Source organism: Diuraphis noxia, unplaced genomic scaffold (assembly GCF_037042655.1).
Source record: "Diuraphis noxia isolate RWA-SAM2 unplaced genomic scaffold, SU_Dnox_SAM2 contig0002, whole genome shotgun sequence".
In the NCBI taxonomy this organism is placed as follows: domain Eukaryota; kingdom Metazoa; phylum Arthropoda; class Insecta; order Hemiptera; family Aphididae; genus Diuraphis; species Diuraphis noxia.
In genome coordinates this window covers 14137391-14158862 of record NW_028301712.1, presented here as the reverse complement: position 1 = coordinate 14158862, position 21472 = coordinate 14137391, and the positions used below count along the sequence as shown (strand labels likewise).

The 21472-nt window shown below is 30.7% G+C and overlaps 1 protein-coding gene across 2 annotated transcripts; it reads left to right on the top strand.

Moving 5' to 3' along the window:
- The first annotated feature begins 5885 nt into the window (after positions 1-5885).
- Positions 5886-20272, top strand: LOC107166102 (protein yellow-like). Of its 2 annotated transcripts, none has more exons than XM_089219103.1 (3): positions 5886-6044; positions 10885-11167; positions 18895-20272. In XM_089219103.1, the coding sequence occupies exons 2-3, from the start codon at positions 10891-10893 to the stop codon at positions 19980-19982; spliced, it is 1365 nt and encodes a 454-aa protein (XP_089075229.1). In that variant the 5' UTR covers positions 5886-6044; positions 10885-10890; the 3' UTR covers positions 19983-20272. The 2 variants fall into 2 exon arrangements, with proteins under 2 accessions (XP_089075229.1, XP_089075230.1); XM_089219104.1 differs by lacking the exon at positions 18895-20272 and adding an exon at positions 14923-16127 and having other exon boundaries at positions 5887-6044.
- The last annotated feature ends 1200 nt before the right edge of the window (positions 20273-21472 follow it).

Genomic DNA, 21472 nt, shown 5'->3' with positions numbered 1-21472 from the left:
GTTTCGGGAATTATAAAGCAAAAGTAATTTTAACGGCTTATATTCATCTTTTTTTATCGTTTTATTATTAATATTAAAAATAAAACAAATTATTACATTGAAGTTCAAAAAGATGTGTTAAAATTTTTTTGTAGTTGTTGAACTGTAACTTTCATACAATTTTGTTCATTATTTAGTATAATCAAATATTTTAGTTTTATATAATGGTACATAATATTATAATTTATGTATGAATGGATATACAATAGGTATATATACTATTATTATCAAGACACAATTTTGTATCCAAGACGATAAAATTGATTAACTTGTTAATTTTTAAGGATATTGCTAAATAGTACCTAATAATATATTAATATATCAATAGTATATAATTTGTACTTAAAAATAAAATTAATGTTGAAAATGTACTTCATTTTGATTCGATTAATCAAAATAGGTATCTTGTTTAGTCGTTTAGATACCTATATAATGCACTTAAGTTAAAAATATTATAGCATAGGTCACTAGGGTTCGGAAGTTATAGGAGCAAAAAAGGCAAAATATGCATTCAAATATGCATGAAAAAATATGAAATATGCAAAAAAAATTTATTTATTTAAAATGTGTTACTTATTTATTAATATATAGGTATACGAAAAAAATTCTAAATATATGTATTTAAAAAAATTGAATTATTTAAAACTCTTATATATAAAAAAATAAAAAATATGGCACGTTATCGGTTGGCGTTTGTGATTTTATTGAACTGAAAAAAATAGTTAAATAAATATATTTTCATTATTTGTGAAATACGAAATAAATATATGTTAAATAACACCTGTAAAGTTGTTTTTCGCGTTATTAGCGTTGTGTTATGTAACATTATTTAAAATAAGTTGTTTAAGAATGAAAAAAAATTAATTTTTTTAGAAAATATCAAATATTGTGCATACAAATATACGAAAATCAATGAAAATCGACGAAAATATGCACTTTTTCTCTAAAATTATCGAAATATGCAAAATATGCATTTTTAATTTTTAATTTTTAAACTCAACATTATATAGCTCGGATTTCTATCTTGGTTTATTATAATTCGACAGCATACAGAACAATATGCAACTCCTATATAACTTCCGATTCCTATCCTAGTACTCACGTATACAGTAAATAAAGGTTGTAAAATCGATATAATTTTTTTTTGTCAATAGCCATTATTGTGCTATATGTTTATAAACACAGGAAAGTATAAGTGATTCCAAGGACGAGAAAAAAGAGAGAACAACAGTATGTTGTAGTAGATATGGTAATACTATATAGTATAATTTATTTTTTACTTGCTCAGTGAAGGTTACATTATTTAAAAATAAACTCATGAATTTCTAAGTTTCTAACTGAAAAATAATTTGAAATTTTTTCCAGATTTTGTTAAATTATTTCAAAATTTAATCTAAAAATGCATTAAAATAAAAACCATGCTTATGATGTACTTTAATATTTTTGAACTTCCATTAAAGATACTTATGAGGAATCTTGCATTAAATTTACAAAATTAGAATAATTTCTTTAGGCTAAAATGCTCAAAATAAGTTAAAATATTTCGGAAATATTACTGTCTATGGAAAATTTTAATATAGATATTTGGTGAAAATTTTAAAACGTCTGGTGTTATTTATTTTTTATTTAAATATTTGTATTTATTTTTAAGTTATACCTAAAAAATAAAATCATTTTTTTCAAAAATTGGTTTTGCGTAAAAATTACCATTTTATCACTTTATTTCTAATCCTCCTGACGCTTTTTAAAACTACTAATTTTTTCAATTTTGACCTCTAAAAAGTATCAACTAGATGCACTTTTCTGTCAGAACAGATGCTGATGTCAAAAATTGGAGCATCTTATTACCCCAAATGTTAGTGATAGACGATAGACAGATAGAAAAAATTACACAACCATCATTGTAAACACAAATATAAAATACATTCATTCTTTACGCTCAGAATCTGAAATGATAAAATTATTTAATCAAAATTGTATAGGTTTATAAAATTACCCATAATACATTAAATAAATGAAGTGAAATATTTTGGGTGATTTCGCGAGAAAATGAAATTTTAATTCTAGTTTCATAACAATTCTTAAATTCATTTATACGCATTATTGAATTTCTTTATTTTAGGGTATTCTTAATTGCTTCAATAATAAATGATAAGTTATGATACGATACCATTGTCTATTTAGGTATATTATGAACATGATAATATCATTTATTAAAATACTAGTATAATATTAATGGTTTTATCTTTTATAATTTATGTATAAAACTATAAACCAACAATAAAACATATTATTTCCATAGAATTACCCAAAATATTTCACCTAATTTCAATTTTATTAATATTAAATTATTTATTTATTAAATATTTTGTTTGTTTTTTAAATATTTGTGTACTGATCTATTGTATGATGACATTTTAAACGTATTTAGAAAAATATGCTCTTAGTTGGTTATGTTATAACAAGAAAAGATTTTGCAGTTGACGTTTTACAGTTTATTATAGATAAACCATCAAACCAAATATAATATGCAAATTAGAAACGCATTTGGAATAATAACTGAAATTCGATTAGATATTTTAAAATGTAAATATGTAGTTCAGTTACATAAATATACATATAAGATATTGGTCACGAAATTGTATAGAATAGTATATTATACAAACATGACAAGTTATCATAATTTTAATTTTTAATTATCTTTTATCATATTATATTATTCATACCTATAAGTTATTTATAAATTTTAAACTGGGTGAAAAATATTAAAATCACGTAGGTACAGTTAGTAGGTACATAGGTATATTTTAGTTATCATGTTATTCATACAAACATATACATAACGTATAAGGTATATTATTATATTATCACAATCCACAGTCCAATTAATTTTAATTGAGTTCAATGCATGTACATATAGTTTATCACTACAATTTATAACCCAATTAAAGTGTTTTAAAAACATATATTATATTCATACAGTTTTTATTATGAAATCGCAGATTTATCAATGAAACAAGAAATGAGTGACCAACATCAAACCATAGAAAATATGCAAATTTTTTCAAAGATGGCATATCATGAAAGAAGCCAAAACTTCCATCACCAACTCATGGTGAAATGGATGGCACTTTATGAGGGAAAACAAACTAAAGGAAATCAAAGCACGGACAGATGGATCAACTCACTAAATCTGATAAGAGAACAAGATGTAATATTGACGCGACTAAAGATAGGACACACCTGGCATACACACAAACGCTGTATGATAAAACAGAATCTCAATCATGCCCCACCTGTGGAATTTAAATCACAGTCAAACATATTTTATTAGAATGTCGTCAATTCAACGAAGAAAGATCAAAGCACAATATCCCAAATAGCGTTTTCGAATGCCTCAACAGCGTATAGGTATACTTTAAACGGTCTAAAGATTTACAACATACTAAATTTTATCAGAGATACCAATCTATATAAAACTATTAAACTAAAAAAAACAAAAATGTACATTTTATTTTGTTTTTAAGTCTTTCATCGTACTTTTTTTTTATTTTCCGTCATATTTTTGTATTTATCTGTTCATCTAAATTTTTATATTAGCTTCATGTAACACACCAATCGCGGCCAGTGACTTTTGTAGTCAAGGCCTTGTATGTATAGTAAAAAAATTAATATTCAAGCATACCATATTATGCTTGTAGCTTAAACTTAGGCTTAATCTTAATATTATTGGACTGATATTTGCATAATATTTTCCATCAAACTAATTACCCAATGTAAAATAGAGGTATACATAATACATGATGTTTCTAGTGGATTCTTAGCAGAGCGATAAATCTATTTTTACTATACATACCTGTACTATGTATTCTGTAAGGTATAGGTGTGAGAACATCTATTTATGAATTATTTTCTAATAATTCACAAGACTTAAGACATCTTACTATAATTGTTGTAAATATGCGTTCTTAATTATGTTAACTATACAACGGATTATCAAATGTATATAGGTATGCCGTATGTATAGAATATGGCCAAGTAAAAATCTAATCATGCCGTTATTTACATTTTCTTGAAAAACGTGCACCAATCGCCATGACCAACTTTGGTATAGTTTGCGACGTTCACTCTCGTAAGACGATTAATTATTACATTAGTATGTAATAATAATATTATTGCGTAGTGAGTAGGTACCTACTTACCTATGCTATAGATGGTTGTAAAAATAAGGTTGCTTATTTTATTGATTCGCGAACTAACGCGAGCTCGATGTTATGTTTATTATGATGTCATAAATATTATGTTTGATACACTAATTAGTTGGCGTCTGTAGAATAATTGTTTTTTTGTCATGAATATAAATCTTTCGGAAAAAATGATTACAATATACCTACTTATTAATTTATTAATTTATTATATAGGCACGTATGATAATAGTTAGATGAATTTACTGAAAAAGAGGCCATAGAACATTTAGTATGGCTATATTGGTAGACATTCGCGTAGTTATAGTAAAATCATAGGTTAAAAAACAACTAGTTATAGCTGCACAAAACTAAACAGATTTAGTTCATTTGATGTTTCAATATTTATAGTGGGGTTGGGGTACACATTAGGTAAAATACAGATTTTTGCACAGGTAGTAGGTACTTACTTACATATATTTATTACACACGAATAAATGCATGATATCTTAAACTTCTACTGAATGACAATATATTTTAATATGATGAAAATGAAGCTGAAAAATCTGGGCTATGTTCTATTATAAACGCTATATACTATACAGGGTGTAACGTGTAACAGAAAGATATGGCAAGTGAAACATTCAACAATTCTGACATATCTTTTCTGTTAGACGCTGTACCTATACATAAAAATAATATATGCTATATGTAATTTTTGATTCTGGTCATTGCAAAATGCGATGAATTTATTAGTAAAAATATGTTTTATGTATTTTGTGGATGAAGACACTTTTACTAGTAAAAAAAGTGTTCCCGTCATCAACTCTGAGAAAGGTTTTTGGGAGCAATTTGGATTTAGTTTGTTAAATTAAAAATTTGTTAGAACTTTTTAAAAATAATCATGGTGCAAAAATATGTACCTAGATTTAATTAGTAACCATGGATCCCGAAAAGTTATTGACTGCTTCCGCTCAGAATTTCATCGTATACAATGATTTAATATCATTGAATTCAAATTTAATACATCCATTAAAGTGAACTACTCAATCACAAGATAAATACGATATTTACACTGTATAGGTACATCAGAGCGGTTACATACTAATTGACGGCTTATTTTATTTTGAATTTAAACTACGTTGGTATATACAATTTTCCGGCGTAGGTAACAAGGTCTTGTTTGATATCGTTAATGTAGCTTAGCTATCACGAATTATAATAACAAACAATTTATTTGTAACCACACACGTCATATTCATATCGTCTCAAATCACATACATTCTGCATAATATACGACCATTAGAATAATTAGACTAGGTATAGGTATTAGACATGGTATTAGATATAGTATGAATACATGCACTTGTATATATACTGTTAAATGTTGTTTATTGTATATATATTATGATTAATGTTTATGTATTACATCGGTGATTAGTGTTAATCAAATAATATATTTGATAGGTTTATATAGCTAGGTACCTATGTAGTATAATATAATATTATCGTGTTCTACGTGTTAACGAATCAATATAGAATTACCCATTTCGGTTCATTGAATTTGGTAATACTAATAAAAATACTATTATAATCGAATATAGTTGGATACCAGTTAGTTAGAAATTGTAATTATTATTAATAATATTATTATATTGGGGAGGAGGGGAGACTTCTTGGTCCATAAGGCCTTCGAAGGTGTAAACTGGTTGCCCCCTCTCATCCACTGCTGTTGGTTGTCTATTCACCGACGACTCTGCGGTCTGCATTAGGTATAGACTTTGGTTAATCTGTTCGTACCATTCGAAGCAGCACTAACTGGTGAGTTTTCATGATTTTTTTTTTCATATTTGTTATTATTTTGCTTATCATAGCCGAAATTATATATGATATGAAATATCAAAAAAAAATTTAGTGTTATAGTTTAGATTAGCATTTTTATTTTCTTAGTGCTTATGCTATTTAGAGTAACATAATCTTAATATAAAAAATACATACATAGTATGTAGTTAATTATTTTAAATTATTTGTATTGTTTAATAATGCATTTATTTAAGAATATATTTAATAATATTGTTTGTATTTGTGGAAATTATTTTTATTGTATAATATTTAAGATAGTTAGGTATTGCTTAATTAAGTTGTTGTAAATACCTCAATAATCTAGTAAAGAAATTAAATTGTTTTTAAATTAGGTTTTTTAAAAATAATTAACTGGTTAACTAAATAATACTGGCTACAAGTCTTAGAACGAAAATCATTTAATAGATATTATAATATGATGTGTTGTTTTGTATAAATACTTTGTTGTGAGCAAATCGTTTTGATGTTAGTTAAAGGTATGAAAAAATTTCAGTTTTGCATTGTTTAATAATAATATTAATAATAATCTAAAACAAAGGACAAAATGAGAGTAGAAATTATTTGTGCGATCATACCTGGGATGCATTATTTAAATTTTTTAGTTGCATAACGAATAACATTTTATATACTTTGACATTTTATTAATTTCATCCGGGGCATATCTAAAATGTAAGAAATATGTGGAATAGGTATATTATTCGATTTATCGAGGAACTTTGTGGTGAAAATTGAAATAATTGTTAAACAAAAATAAGTAACATATAATTTATTAAAAAAACTTTTAAAACCTGTCTTAAACACTTTCTGATTATTATTAACAATAATAAATAATAAACAACACGAGAAACCATACAACTTTTAATCATTGAATAAGTTATAATTATTTGTATGATATGCGAATGGATAATAAAAATTATTTGCTAGCGAACATTTAGAAAAACAATATCAATAGATATGCATATCGCATATGATGCATATATTAATATTTATTAATGTATTATATAATACAATTAACCAGTATAATGTTAAGAAACTAAAATCAAAATCGGTTTTTAATTTATATTTTATATAACACACACAACCATAATTATTACATTTTAATATTATATAATTTACTATACTTATTATGGTAATGACATATTAAAATATGTGTTCCGAAAATTGACATATAAAACTATGTACCTGTATAATACTATTGTAATTTATTACGTGTTACAATAGGTACGTCAGTAAATATATATATGTTTTATTTTTATATATATTTAATATAATACAAAATTTTATTAAATTGTTGGATTATCTTGCGTAGATTTCTCAATATCAATAATAGTTATATAATATATGATAATCGGGACCTTGACGTTTCTACTATCTTTAACGAGTTTGATTTATATAGGTGCATAGACCTAATACCTATCTAGACTGTTAGTGTTGTACAATCCCTATATATTGTGTACGTCATTATTCATTCCGATGGTAATTCTTTAGACCGTTAATTTTAATTTAAGCAATGTTGTTTGTTTTTACTTTTAAATTTCAATATAGATAATCATTAGACTTCATTATAATAAACAATCATCTTAATATAATTCCAGATTTTCATACGATCAATGTCTTTTTGTAAAAATAGGATACATTCAAATCATGTGTCTAAAATATAAAATTATAAATTTATAAACTGATCGTAGATGTTGTTACGACATGCCACTACGCTAGTGCCTATTTAGGTACCACGTATATTAGTTAATACATTATTTTTGAGTAATTTATGTTCATTAAATTATGCTACCATCTATCCATTTATAACTTCATATACGTACGACAATATTTTAAGCCATTTAATTTCTATATTCCTAAAATAGCTGGGTATAGTTAATTCAAACTAAACATATTTTACAATTCATTATAAGTTTTTAAATGAAAAATCACAAGATTTGTAAAACAGTAATAGTAATAATAATAATAATAATAGTTATAAAAATATAGAGTATACAATATACATATGCTAAATAGATGCAAAATACAAGTGAATTTTAATTGTCGTTATATAATTATTGCTTATAATTGTAAAATGTTAAGTGTAACGTTATATTTCTTTGTGGTGGAATGTACATGGTTTTAAATGTTTTAATATCAATTATCATTGTTTTTAGACGATTAGCGAAGAAATTAAAAAGGTTAGGGTTAGGTAAATTAAAAAGAATTTTGGATCAACTATTCACGCAGTGATGCAATAATTTAAATTTCTATAAATAAAACAAATTTTTTCTGCTCTATAATTATTTTTGGTGTAATGTTTTTTTGATAAAAAGTTATATTGTACAAATAAATTAAGTTGTGTTATATAATAGATCAAAATTAAAGATAAATCATTATTTTTAAATTTTTTATTGTATACCTATACATAAAATGGTATGAAAATAAAAAAAAATTCACAAAGAGAAACAACATAATATAGGTAATAATATAATATAATATATAGCAACAAACAGACAAAAGACAAAAGATTACTAATACTAGTTTTGGCAATTGTTTGAGATCATAAAAAATATCTGTCAATTTGATGATATATATATATATATGTAGGGAAAGCCTCGGGGTAAAAAATTAATATTTTTGTTTATTAGAAAACCATTTGACCACCATCGATATATTTTGTTATATTTGTTGAGTTTAAACACGCGATACAATGTTCGATTTAATTTCTCTCCCGCTACAGTGCTACACGAACTGCATCACACTATATTATTATCATCGAATATTATGATATGAATAATACCAAATTATAAGGTTTAAGTGTATGAAATTATATTATTATATCGGTAGGGAATAGGGATCATAGAAAATACGGTCTTTGCGAATGACAACATTTCATATTATTCTGATGTAGGTTTATAATATGTGTTAAATCAAATTAATTCCAGTCATCGATACGTTTAATCTCATAATATTATAATCATATTCTATGATGAACAGTGGTGGCTGCGTCAACCATTAAATCTTTTTAGGCATATTACAGTATTTTTGACATCTACCCCGCTTGACCAAATGAAAAAAAAACAACTTAAATACTTATATTATGACATTATGCCATCATGGCGTACCTACGATAAATTGAATATATATATACATATATAATATTAATAATGGTTATTTTACAACTATTGATAGTCCTGTGCCGTAAGAAATTACCTTTGCTGCGCCGTGCCATTGTACAGATTATGAATATTATTATCTGTATAATAGTAATAATGACGATATGTACACGAAATCATTATTCGTACCTAAAGTAGATTTTTGCTACAATTGAAATTTCGCAAAAAAAAAACTTTACAATGTTATACACCGGCCCCGGATAACGCCTGTCGACCTTCTACGTCAGCATTTCAGTTTTTCCACCGATTCAGATTCGACGGGCTCTCATTGTTTTAAATAAAACGGTTCGGATGCCGGAAAACGTGCGCATAATGTGAAAGCCGTTTATGTACATTGTATACAAAGTAACAGCCTCAGGACACGGGAAATGGCCGAGACCTTGTACCCGCATAGACGTTCTCTGCAGTATATATAAACGATTATTATAAAAATATTATTATCGTTGTTATATGGTTTTTTTTTATTACCTATTATATATTATAAACGTATTTTAAAATATTCATTGCCGATTTGTCCTCGGGTATGGCGGTAGTAACGACGGTGGCAGTCTTGAGCTTACCTACATCCCGAAGACAGCGTTTGAAATTATGGTTTATTATTGGTACCTATTTAACCATTTCGATTTACCATTATATTTTTCTTGAATTCCTACATGCATTTATATATTATACTGCGACTACAGTCTACAAGAACAACAACATATTCCAAAAAATATATGTATGTTAAACTGTACACCAATAGAAATAAAATGTTGCGTATGTTATATTTTTAGCTACTTCTAAGAAAAAAAAATTTTAGGATTTAATTTAACCGACGACATTCGATTGTTGGTATTTTGGTAAACATATTTTTTTGAAGATATCAATTGTGCGTACATGGAGTGGAGGTGTAAAACAACTTGGGATGGGCTATCTCTATGCATATAAAAGAAATATATTAAATACAACTTAATAATAAATTAACTTAAACAGCAGTATCAAAAATGTACCTACAGTAATCTATACAATGTAGTATCCTGAGGGAATATAATGTGTACGGTATACCTTACGACTGAAATTATAAAAATAACTCTTTTAAAGAGGATGGAGGACTAAATATTTAATTTTTATGGCTAATTAATTTTTTTTAACAAAACTGAACCTATCATACATTAATTAATGTTTATATATCTTCAAAACTTTACAATTTTTTACGGTATTTTTTCTGTAAATTTTAAAGATATTTTAGTGTGCGATTAGCCAACATACACATTCAAATCAAAACAAATAATTCTTATTAAATTAAAAAAAGTAAAAAAATTGCATTTTTAAGCGTAACGAAAGTAATGAAGGAATAAAATATAGAAGTGTTAACTACCCCCCCCCCCCCCCCTTTTCATAGCTTAAGGTATATTATTATAATATTATGACGCCGGGTCGTCGGCCGGTCACTTCCCTAGGGATACATTGTATAATATGCATATTATCTCTACATGTGATAATATAGAAATGGATTGTATTACTTTGTTAGCTGCAGTCGTGTGCATTTTCCTATACATTTTATTTTCCCTGATTTAACCCCAACTTTCACTTAACATTAATGATGCTCGTTTATGTATAACAGATAATAATGTGACAATATTATAATATGATATTGTTCTCAGGTAAAGATGGCGAGAATAGCGCTAGCGATACTGATTTTGGGGTGCTGCACATGCGCCGTGTGGTCGGTAAATGACCGTCTGCGGGAGGTGTACAGCTGGAAGCAATTGGACTTTGCGTTCCCCGACCACAAGACCAAGCAAGCGGCCATAGCCAGTGGCGAGTACGTGCAGGCAAACAATTTGCCGCTGGGCCTGGAGGTGTGGCGCGACAAACTGTTCATCACCGTGCCCAGGTGGAAGGCCGGAGTGGCGTCCACACTCAACTACGTGTCCCTCGGATCGGGTAATTATTATTTTGTGTTACGCGATAATCGATATTTCAGATACCGTAGGTATATAATGAAAATAATAAATTAATAATAATAATGATAATTAATGATAACGTCAAGCGCGTTGACCGCGGCATCAGAGGACTGCGTGGGATTATAATATATTTTATAACCGTATACGATGACCACCGCCGAGCAGCTGACCCACATGGCCCCAGGCCGTGACGCTGCGTGTTGCTATAATATTATACACGTACACACACACACACACACACACACACACACACACACACACACACACACACACACGACACACGCATAATATTATTATCTATCAATCGCGAAAAACCGAGAAACGTCATAGACTTTTCGTCGCTTTTTTAAATTTTATTACAAGCGTATTATTGTCTATCGCTGTGTGCGCTGAATTATATTATTTGCATGTCATTTGCGCGTTGTTTGTTTGTATAATAATAATATGTAGGCGCCTACATGGCTATGTAAATGTGTGTTAATGTATTTATTAGTATATAGTATAATTAAGTATATACTTTGGTGGCGGTCACCTGAAAGTGGTTTTTTATATAATACATAATATTATATTATAGTACGTGGCTAACGATGTAATGATGATGGTTGGTAACATGTGCAGATGAGATAGCCGATCGATAAAATAATATGTCCTAAAAAAAAATATTAACTTCGACCATATGATAACGTAATCGCACTGTTTAAATTGGACATGGTTGTTATAGACGCACCTATACTGATAAAATCAGACATTATAATTTAAAAATAAAACGTACGATTTTGAGCGTCCACGTACGTTTTGCACTCATTCACGTCACAATAATATAACAGTGATATAACTACTCATGATTCGAATTATATACAATGAAAAAAACAAAATTGTTATTTTCAGAATTTCGGATACTTTCTTTTTCTTATCCAATATTTTTTTAGCGTTCCACTGTAGAGTGTACATGGATATCACCGGGAAAACAATAAAACAAATGTATGATTGATATTGAGATATAGGTAATATAAAAATATAATATTATAATGAAATATGATTGCTGTATTTTTAGGTGAACGGAGTGCATGATGGTCTATTATGTTATACGCTTTGAGCTTTTCGTCATGGACATGACAATAATAACGATCACAATCGCGTCCAATTCCTATATCATAATTAGAATAATTATGGTATTGATGGTATTCCAAACGGTGTATACCAATAGCACACGATAACAATAATATACAGGGTGTTCAAAAGATGTCGAACGCTTTAATTAATGTTATCTGTTTACGTATTATTAGATTAGTATTTGTATTAGCAATAGCAGATAACACTATTGCCATTATCATAGATAAAACATATAATCACTTCATTAACTATACCATAATATATTTTTTTCGTTAATTAGACCTAATTATTGCGGTCTAATGAAATTTTCCAAATATTTTAAGCACTACTTAGTACTTACCTATATTATTATGGAGTCCGGAAAATGGTTACTGGTTATAGTGGGCAGTACTACGAAACGGAACTCCACATAGGAGATAGAACCAATAATATAAAATTAGTAATAGTACCTATAATATAATCGATGCGTAAAGGCGTAAAGCTGTCGAAATCGTTTGGTTCGCGCGTCCGACCATATTTATTTCATATATTGTTTCACGCGCCGCCGGACGGACCTCTGATTATGCAGCGATAAACGCATTCTGTTTTGTCCGTTACAATATTCGACCTGAATCGTAAATCGTGTAATTTTTATACATACGCTGCAGGACTACTACCAGGACGGGATCAGACATTATATTACTGTATAATATTATAACGTCACTTACAGAGTTTTCGTGTAAGAAAGTAATAATATAATAATTGCGAAAAAAACACGCTAAAATCCGAATTATGCATCATTCATTGTCATACCTACATAGGTTAGGTTAGTACAAACCGATAAAAATATAAAAATATGTGGCAACGCTTGAGTTACAAAATCATTCTTCTCTGCAGACACACACACACGTATGCGGATCGCACACATGACGCTGTCCATGGTTGTGTGTATAACAACAACAATAATAATAATAATTATTGTATCGGTGTTCTCATGAAAAGTGAAAACGACATCATCGTGTATTCGTGTCGTAACACCGTGTCCTGTATTCGCCCAATGACTGCAGTTGAATTATATTGTATTAAATTTTTTATTCACATACACATACGCATCGTAACTCGAGCTCGTATTGTTTTTTTTTTTTTTTGCTTCAAATTCGTAATAATAATGGATCCGAACTGCACTGCAGCACGCTGAACAGTCGGTCGAAAACGAGTAAGACGCAAACGAAACGTTTTAGCAGTAATTGTTCTCGATTGTCGTACGGTCGTACGGATATATTATTATGTAGGCGGTGGTAGAAAATAATCCATTAATGCGCGACTGCATGTCTCGTTAAATAATTATCTGCGGGCAGTTCACGCAGAAAAAAGGCACCTACGCTTCAAGTTTGGTTGTTTTTGTGTTACTATTTTTTGTAGTTAGGTGTTTGACTTTGCTTCCATTGTGTAGTTAGCTTTGGCCGAGGTATAAGTAGTTTGAAATGTATTATGTGTAGGTATAATATATTAATTTAATGTTAAAATCTATTAAATAAAAAAAAAAAACGGAAAAGCATATTTTAAAAGAAATTGATTTTTTTATGCAAACGGGTGAAATACATTTTGATAAAATATGCATCTGTCATATAAACGGCGAAAAAAATAGTTATCTCACACTTGCCGTATAATGAGTTTAAAGTTAATTTCAGTAGTTTGATTTTAGTAATTTTAAATACTAGTTTTTTAAGACACGCTACGCAGTACAGTTGATTTGCTACCTATTGCATGATTTAAAAGTCAATTTCAGTATATTTTTATGCAGAATAACAATTTAGTATGCATGGTGGTGATAATTCGATTGTACAGAGGATAAAAACTATTATACCTACGTAAGTATATTGAAATATTTAATTTGATATTTATTAATTATATGGCATGGTCAAGGAAAATAAAAATAACGATTTCAGATATTAAAATAAATGGTTATGGTTAAGGAAATTGATCTCCACAAAACATTTGAATTCAATAATACAAACTGTCATCGTGTAACATTATTTCAAATTAAATAATAATATTTTATAGCATTTTATATAAAATAATTATTGCATTCAAGTGCTATATTCTATAAAAGCACATTTTAATTAAAATTTAATTTCTATTAATAGCTTAACCCCCTCATATGACCAAATGTGAAATTATAAAGTAAAATTATTGCAAAACATTGCAATAATCGCATTATACGCTGAAAATGTTGATATTTTAATTACATACGAAATGATTTCTTCGCGTTTTTGTGATTATTATTTCACAGAGTTGAACTCATTGTAACTACCCACTATTATGCATGTACAGTATATTGTTATTATATTGAATTGTTTATTTTCTTTTGCGCACGTGAAGTCATATTATGTTTAACATTCGTGCCCACGTAATGTATTTACGTAGGGGCGAACCCATATTCGAAATAGTTTATTAAAAAAATATTTAAAAAAATAAAAAATATTAAAATATTAAAATATTAAAAATATTCGAAATAGTTTATTCGCAAACCATCATACAATAATTTTATTATGATTTAATATACTTTGTACACGAATTGTACGTGCCCAACGCGGTGATAGGTATATGTAGTATTTATAGGAGTTTTTCGTTAATTTTCAGAACCGGAAAACCGATCGCCCAATCTGATTCCATACCCGAATTACGAACAAAATCGTTTGGCGCACAACATGACCGATCGAATCGTGTCCGTGTTCCGCATCAACGTGGACGCGTGTGACCGTCTGTGGCTGGTCGACACCGGTCTGAACGACGTTTGGGGCGAAGCCAACCCAGTACAGACGCCCAAGATCATGGTGTTCGACCTGAACACGGACACGTTGATCAGGCAGTACACGTTCAGAGCGGACGACATGAAGCCCGACTCGTTCTTCGCCAACATCATCGCGGACACGACCAAGGACACGTGCGACGACGCATTCGCGTACGTACCGGACTTGGGCGCGTACGGGCTGGTCGTTTACAGCTTCGCGTCGAACACGTCGTGGAGGGTGAAGCACCACTTCTTCCATTTCGACCCGCTGTCCGGCAACTTCCACGTGGGCGGCCACAACTTCCAGTGGACCGACGGCATATTCGGCGTGGCGCTGTCGCCGGTCAAGGAGGACGGGTACAGGACGCTGTACTTCCACCCGCTGGCCAGCACCCGGGAGTTTTGCGTGTCCACGCACATCATCCAGAACGCCAGCATCGCGTCGGACAGCTACTACGAGTACAAGGTGCTGGGCTCTAGGGGCCCGAACACCCAGGCCAGCGGGTCGTCGCTCGACGAGGGAACCGGCGCGCTGTTCTACACCCAGATAAACAAGGATGGCGTGGGCTGCTGGAACTCGTTCCGGAACGCCGACGAGTACTCCGCCGACACCAATCACCTGGTGGCGTCCGACAGTCAGACGCTCGAGTTCCCCAACGATCTAAAGGTGGACAAGACGGGAACGCTGTGGGTGCTCTCCGACAAGCTGCCGCTGTACCTGTACAGAGGACTAGACCTCAACGAAACCAATTACCGGATCTTCAACGCCCCCGTCGTGGACATAATCAGGGGCACCGTTTGCGACATAAAGTAGATGTTATAAGAGATTATGGTTCATATATTATACCATTTTACTACCTACCAATCATCAAAGTCGCTGGTTCCTCATCCCTCACGAAATCCAGTACTTATTTTACACTATATATATAATATATACTACTTACGTATTGATTTTTTTTTTTAAATATATTATTTTATATTTTATTGAAATAGACGCATTACAGTATTATTGTTTGTATGTTCATTTTTTTTCAATAAAAAATATTTTTGGACAGTTTGTCTTATTTTTTTTACCGATTTGAAAATCGTAATGTATCATAATATTATTCTTTAGAATGCGTTATCCACTTACCTGCAGATTGTCATTAAAAGAAAAGCAAAAATGTTTTGCAAATTTTATTATTTTGATTGTAACGAAAATTATACATTATTTTTAAGCATTATAATTGCTATATTTTTATTTTTGTTAAATCAAGTGTTTCTTTGCGGTGCTTTTGTTGATCAATGGCCGTATTAACTATATTATTAGAATTTGTCTTTGATGATCAATATCAGCACACAATATTATATAAGTTGGGTGTTATCAGAATAAAAAACTGCTCGGGAAATGTTCGATCAATGTCAGATTCCTGCACAGGTGAATACATTTTTGTATACAAAAAAAAAAAAAATAAGTATATTAATTGCATTGTATTCACTCAAATAATAAACTATACATAGTGGGTGGAGTGTCCGAACGGACTAAGGCGTCGTCGGTTGGGTAGCATGCCGTCGCCGGTTCGAATCCCGGTCACGTGCGGCATCGCTCTTTGGGCATTTCACTGTGTCTGGTGAGAGAGGCTGCCACCCCCCAACCGGGCATGGCAGAAACCTACGGGTGCCCATTCAAAATTCTGCCAAAAAACCCACGTGTTAAAACCTACAGTACCTTCCCCTACAGTTCCCCAGGCTAATGACCTCAGTTGTCGAAGCCTTAACCCTAAAAATAAACTACATTGTTAAATTAATATTTTATCTTTAATTAATCTACACCTACTTATAACTGTTTTATATACCTATTAATTTTTTACATTTATTCATAATAGTTTTAAAAAAATTGTTGTTAATACTTGATTATAAATTATATTTAACAAATAACTACACCCACCGTATGAATTGTAAGAAGTAATAAGAATTATTACAAACCTAAAAAATTATTTTTAACTCAATAGTTCTTAATACGAAAAAAAAAACATAAATAACATTATAATGTGATCATAGAAAACAAAAAAATTAATCATACCTTTCACAATATTAGTACATTTTATTCGAATATTTTGATTTTGTACCTCAACAAAATCAGATCTGTATTATTGGTTATCAGAATATTCCGATGTATTTTTGCTGCTATAATTTATTAATCATTTCCAAATTATAATTTTGATTTATAGTGGTAAAAAAAGTAAGTATTAGGGCCTAAGGGATTCAAAATTTATCTCAAATTAAGCATTAATTTAAATAATATGGTAAATAATACGCAATAAAAGTTTAAACAAACATTTTATATTCTAATTTTTACAATGAGAATTTTTGTTATTAGTCTTAAATTAATAATCGTCACTATTCTGTTTTATAATATACAAATTTATTTTATATATAATAATATAATAAATTGTGGTATTGCACCGAGGTGTGCAAAAGGAGATGAGTGCATTATACACGATATCTATAGAATCCTCCATTTTTTTTAACTTTCATATTAATTGATTATAAAAGTTGACGAGTATCACGTTGCTTAAAAGTTGAAACGTAGTAATAACTAGATTTTTTTACTAAATATACTAATAATATTAAATACTATTGGTGTATTTCGTACCTACTTGAAACGAATAAAAGAAAAAACACTAATGATATTTTAAAACAATATCAAAAATAAAATCTATGTTGTGTTTGAGTTGAGATTGAATATTCTGTTTCACTGAATTCAAATCGTTGACACTTTCAATTTACATATTTATAGTAATTATATTATGTTTAATATAAGGGACCTTTATTAAGGGTGCGCATTAATCGTAACAAGTTTTGTTGTGATATTTTTTTAAACAGGTATTTTAAAGTTTCTTTTTCAAAAATAATTATTAAGTTCCTGTAGCCTGTTTAGGCTAGTAATTTGAATAGTATGTCGTTATCCAGTTATAATAATTAAAACAGTTATTATGTATAGTTTAGACATTATTAAAATGTTGTATAATATAGTTATCATTATTATAATATATCGTGAACACAGCGATCCAAACAAAATAATTATACTAAACTAATACTAGTTTTAGGGAAAACTATAATTACACATGTTTAAGTTTTTTTTTTTTTAATGAGAAAGCGTTTGCCGAAAAAGTTCCTTATTCCAAGACGCGTTTCAAAAACTTAATATACAGTCGTGTCTCGATAATTTCAATATAATTAATAAATTCAACTTTACTGTATGTTTTTCAAGTTATATACTTACCTCAAACTTAAAAACACTTCAAGAGGAAAGAAACAAATTTGAATTATCGAGACTCTATTGTAATATCAAAGCGATTGCCTATCGTTTAGTTTTTCATAACTCGACGCCGCGGACATCACAACCAATAATACCCTTGAGCGCCCTCGAAAATATAAACCCGTGTGGGGATAGGAGGATGAGCAAAGTAAAAAATCTCAGATAACACCGTGACATCACATACATAATCAAAATAGCGGTGGTTCATGATGGCTCTTGCAGGGCGCCTAGGCCAGTGCCACTGTCACATGTGCCACTACACATGTGTATATAGTTGTATACGAATCAATAATTATAGTTAAATATTTAACGTGCGTGAAGTTGTAGGTCCCGTCACGGCACCATGTTGTGGTGATTGTACAAAACTTAAATACCGATAGTTTATAGCTTTTTATTAACTCTTATTTACGCTGGAGTCCAATGTTCAAATCAGGAGGGGGAGTAATTTTCCATGCTATAATTTCGTCCCTATCAACCCAAAATTATTTTCATATTCTATCAACAATTATGCATTTTGTAGGTTCAAATTATAACCGTTCGCCGCGCCTGGTGCCATACCCAAACTACAATATGAACAGACTGCCGGCTACCGGTCAACCGACCACCAACCACATCATCAACACGTACCGGATAAGCGTGGACAAGTGTGATCGTTTGTGGGTGATCGACATGGGGATATCGAACGGCACGAAGCTCGGCCAACCGCAGCTGTTCGTCATCGACCTGAACACTGATCAGGTCGTCCGGCAGTTCATGATCGCCCAAGACCTTTTGCGTTTGGACGGAAATACGTGGTTCCCAGGCATATTGGCGGACACGGACTCAAATTCGTGCAACCGTGCGTTCGCTTATATGCCGGACATCGGCGGCGGCCTGCTGGTATACGACTACTGGCGGAATACAGTCAAGCGAATCGAACACCATTACTTCTACTTCGACCCGCTGGCCACCGTGTTCCACATCGGTGGTGTCCGGGTTGAGTGGCCGGACGGCGTGTTCAGCCTGGGTATGTCCGAACGCCACCGGAATGGCTTCCGGACGCTCTACTTCCAGGCAATGGCCAGCACCAGGATGTTCTCGGTGGACACAAGCATCTTGCAGTCGAACACGAGCGGCACGAACACGTTCGAAGAGTACCAGCATCTCGGTCACCGCGTCGCTGGAATGCAGGCCGGCGCCATGTCCGTGGACGAGTCCACCGGCACCGTTTTCTATGCGCTCGTCAACCAGGACGCGGTCGGCTGTTGGAACCCGAAGCAGCACGACCGCCTGTCCGCTGACACCTCGGACGTGTTGGCACAGGACTCTGTTACGCTAGAGTTCCCCGCTGACCTTAAGGTGGATCAAGACTCCAATCTGTGGGTGCTTAGCGACAGGATGCCTCGCTTCCGGTTCCAGGTTCTCAACTTTGATTTGGAAGACGTCAATTATCGCGTGTTCAGAGCTCCCGTCGCCGACGCCATTCGTGGTACGGTCTGTGAATCACCACGAACCTTGACTCGGCCGTCGTCCGGTCCTAACCATCCTTCGCGACCTCGGCCTACCACCATCTCCACCGGTGGAAGTGGATGGAACACACCGTCTCGAAGGATGAATGATTTTGATTAGGGTGTTTTGTGATTTGATGTTGTGTGTACACATGCAACGGAATTTAATGTATATTTTATTTATTATTATTTATATTGCAAGGAGAAATGATGTTTTATTTACAATCTGAACTTAGGACCAATAATCGGTTTTGTGCTATTATTTTTATAATTGTATACTATTTAGAGCATGTTTGCATTTTAGAATGGTTTGAAGCTGTGAATAAAATACGTTTTTTAGTTGTAGGTAAATGTAATATTTATGCGTGGAAAACAATAATTAAACATCACAGTCATTTAATTGTCATAAAACTGTTATATTGTGTTTTAAAATTAACCAACCACTAATATAGTTAATATTATTATACAAATTCTGTGGTCGCAAATAAATAATCCATAAGCTTGGAGAAAAAAACAGACAACATAATATTAATAGGTACGTATTATGAACATCATTGTGTCGACGAATACAAGTTATTGTTGTTATTTATCGAACAAACCATACTTAATAATTTTCCGCTTTATACGTGATTGACGAAATTGACGAATATGATGAGGTTAAATTTGATGACGAATTCAATAATATGGTAAACGAGTGTGGTATGCGAATGTTTAATAGACAAAGAGAGCGAAAGGCTGGCCAAGGTGCTCCGAGGTTTATACTGTATTAAAAATGTTGAAACAAAACAATTTGTACAATTTGTACAATAAGTTATTGCTGTAAATAATACACTAAATATGAAGCGGGTTGTTACCCATTGACAGTAAATCATTGAGTAAGTTTAGACAAGGACCTAGCAAAAATTTTTCGACAACAACTTAATGAACAATAATGTATAATATTATGATTAATATTATGTTTTATTTTATTAGTATTCATTTTTCATATCATACTTATTAGGCTATTCCAACTAACCTTGATAGTATAGGTTTATTGGAATATTGAGAATGTGTCGATATAAGTTTGATTATTGTTGTTTTATAAACTCAAAACTCGAAAATCTTAGAGTGTGAACAATGTATAAAAGTATACCGTAATCAAATACCCATTGTTGTATTTGAACGTAAAAGTCGTTAAGTCAAATTAATTAAGCTAACATAAATTTTCAACAGGGGATTCAACAGTTGATAATCGTTTTTAAACCACTTATTTAAATAATATGTACATTATAAATGATTATTTTTTATCCATATTATAATGTTAACCATACCAATAATAATTAACAGCAAACACTAGTTCATTTGTTTGAAAAAAATTCTTATCACATTTTCAAAAAAATAATTCCAATATTATCATTGATTGAGGGTTTAAAAAAAAAATTAAATAAAACCATCGAATTTTGTTGTGCAAGAACGGGTATTTGACGTTTACTATCATAGTAATTACTAAGCATGGATTTTTATTTCTTATCACCTATTTATTTATTTTATATTTTTAGCTATAGTAGGAACATAAAAATTTCATAAAGGTACGGATAATATATTATATACATTTTACAAGCAATAGAATAA

Coding starts and splice junctions, on each gene's coding strand:
- LOC107166102 (XM_089219103.1), top strand. CDS start 10,891: ATGGCGAGAATAGCGCTAGCGATACTGATTTTGGGGTGCTGCACATGC. Junction 11,168..18,894: donor CTACGTGTCCCTCGGATCGG/GTAATTATTATT, acceptor TGCATTTTGTAG/GTTCAAATTATAACCGTTCG.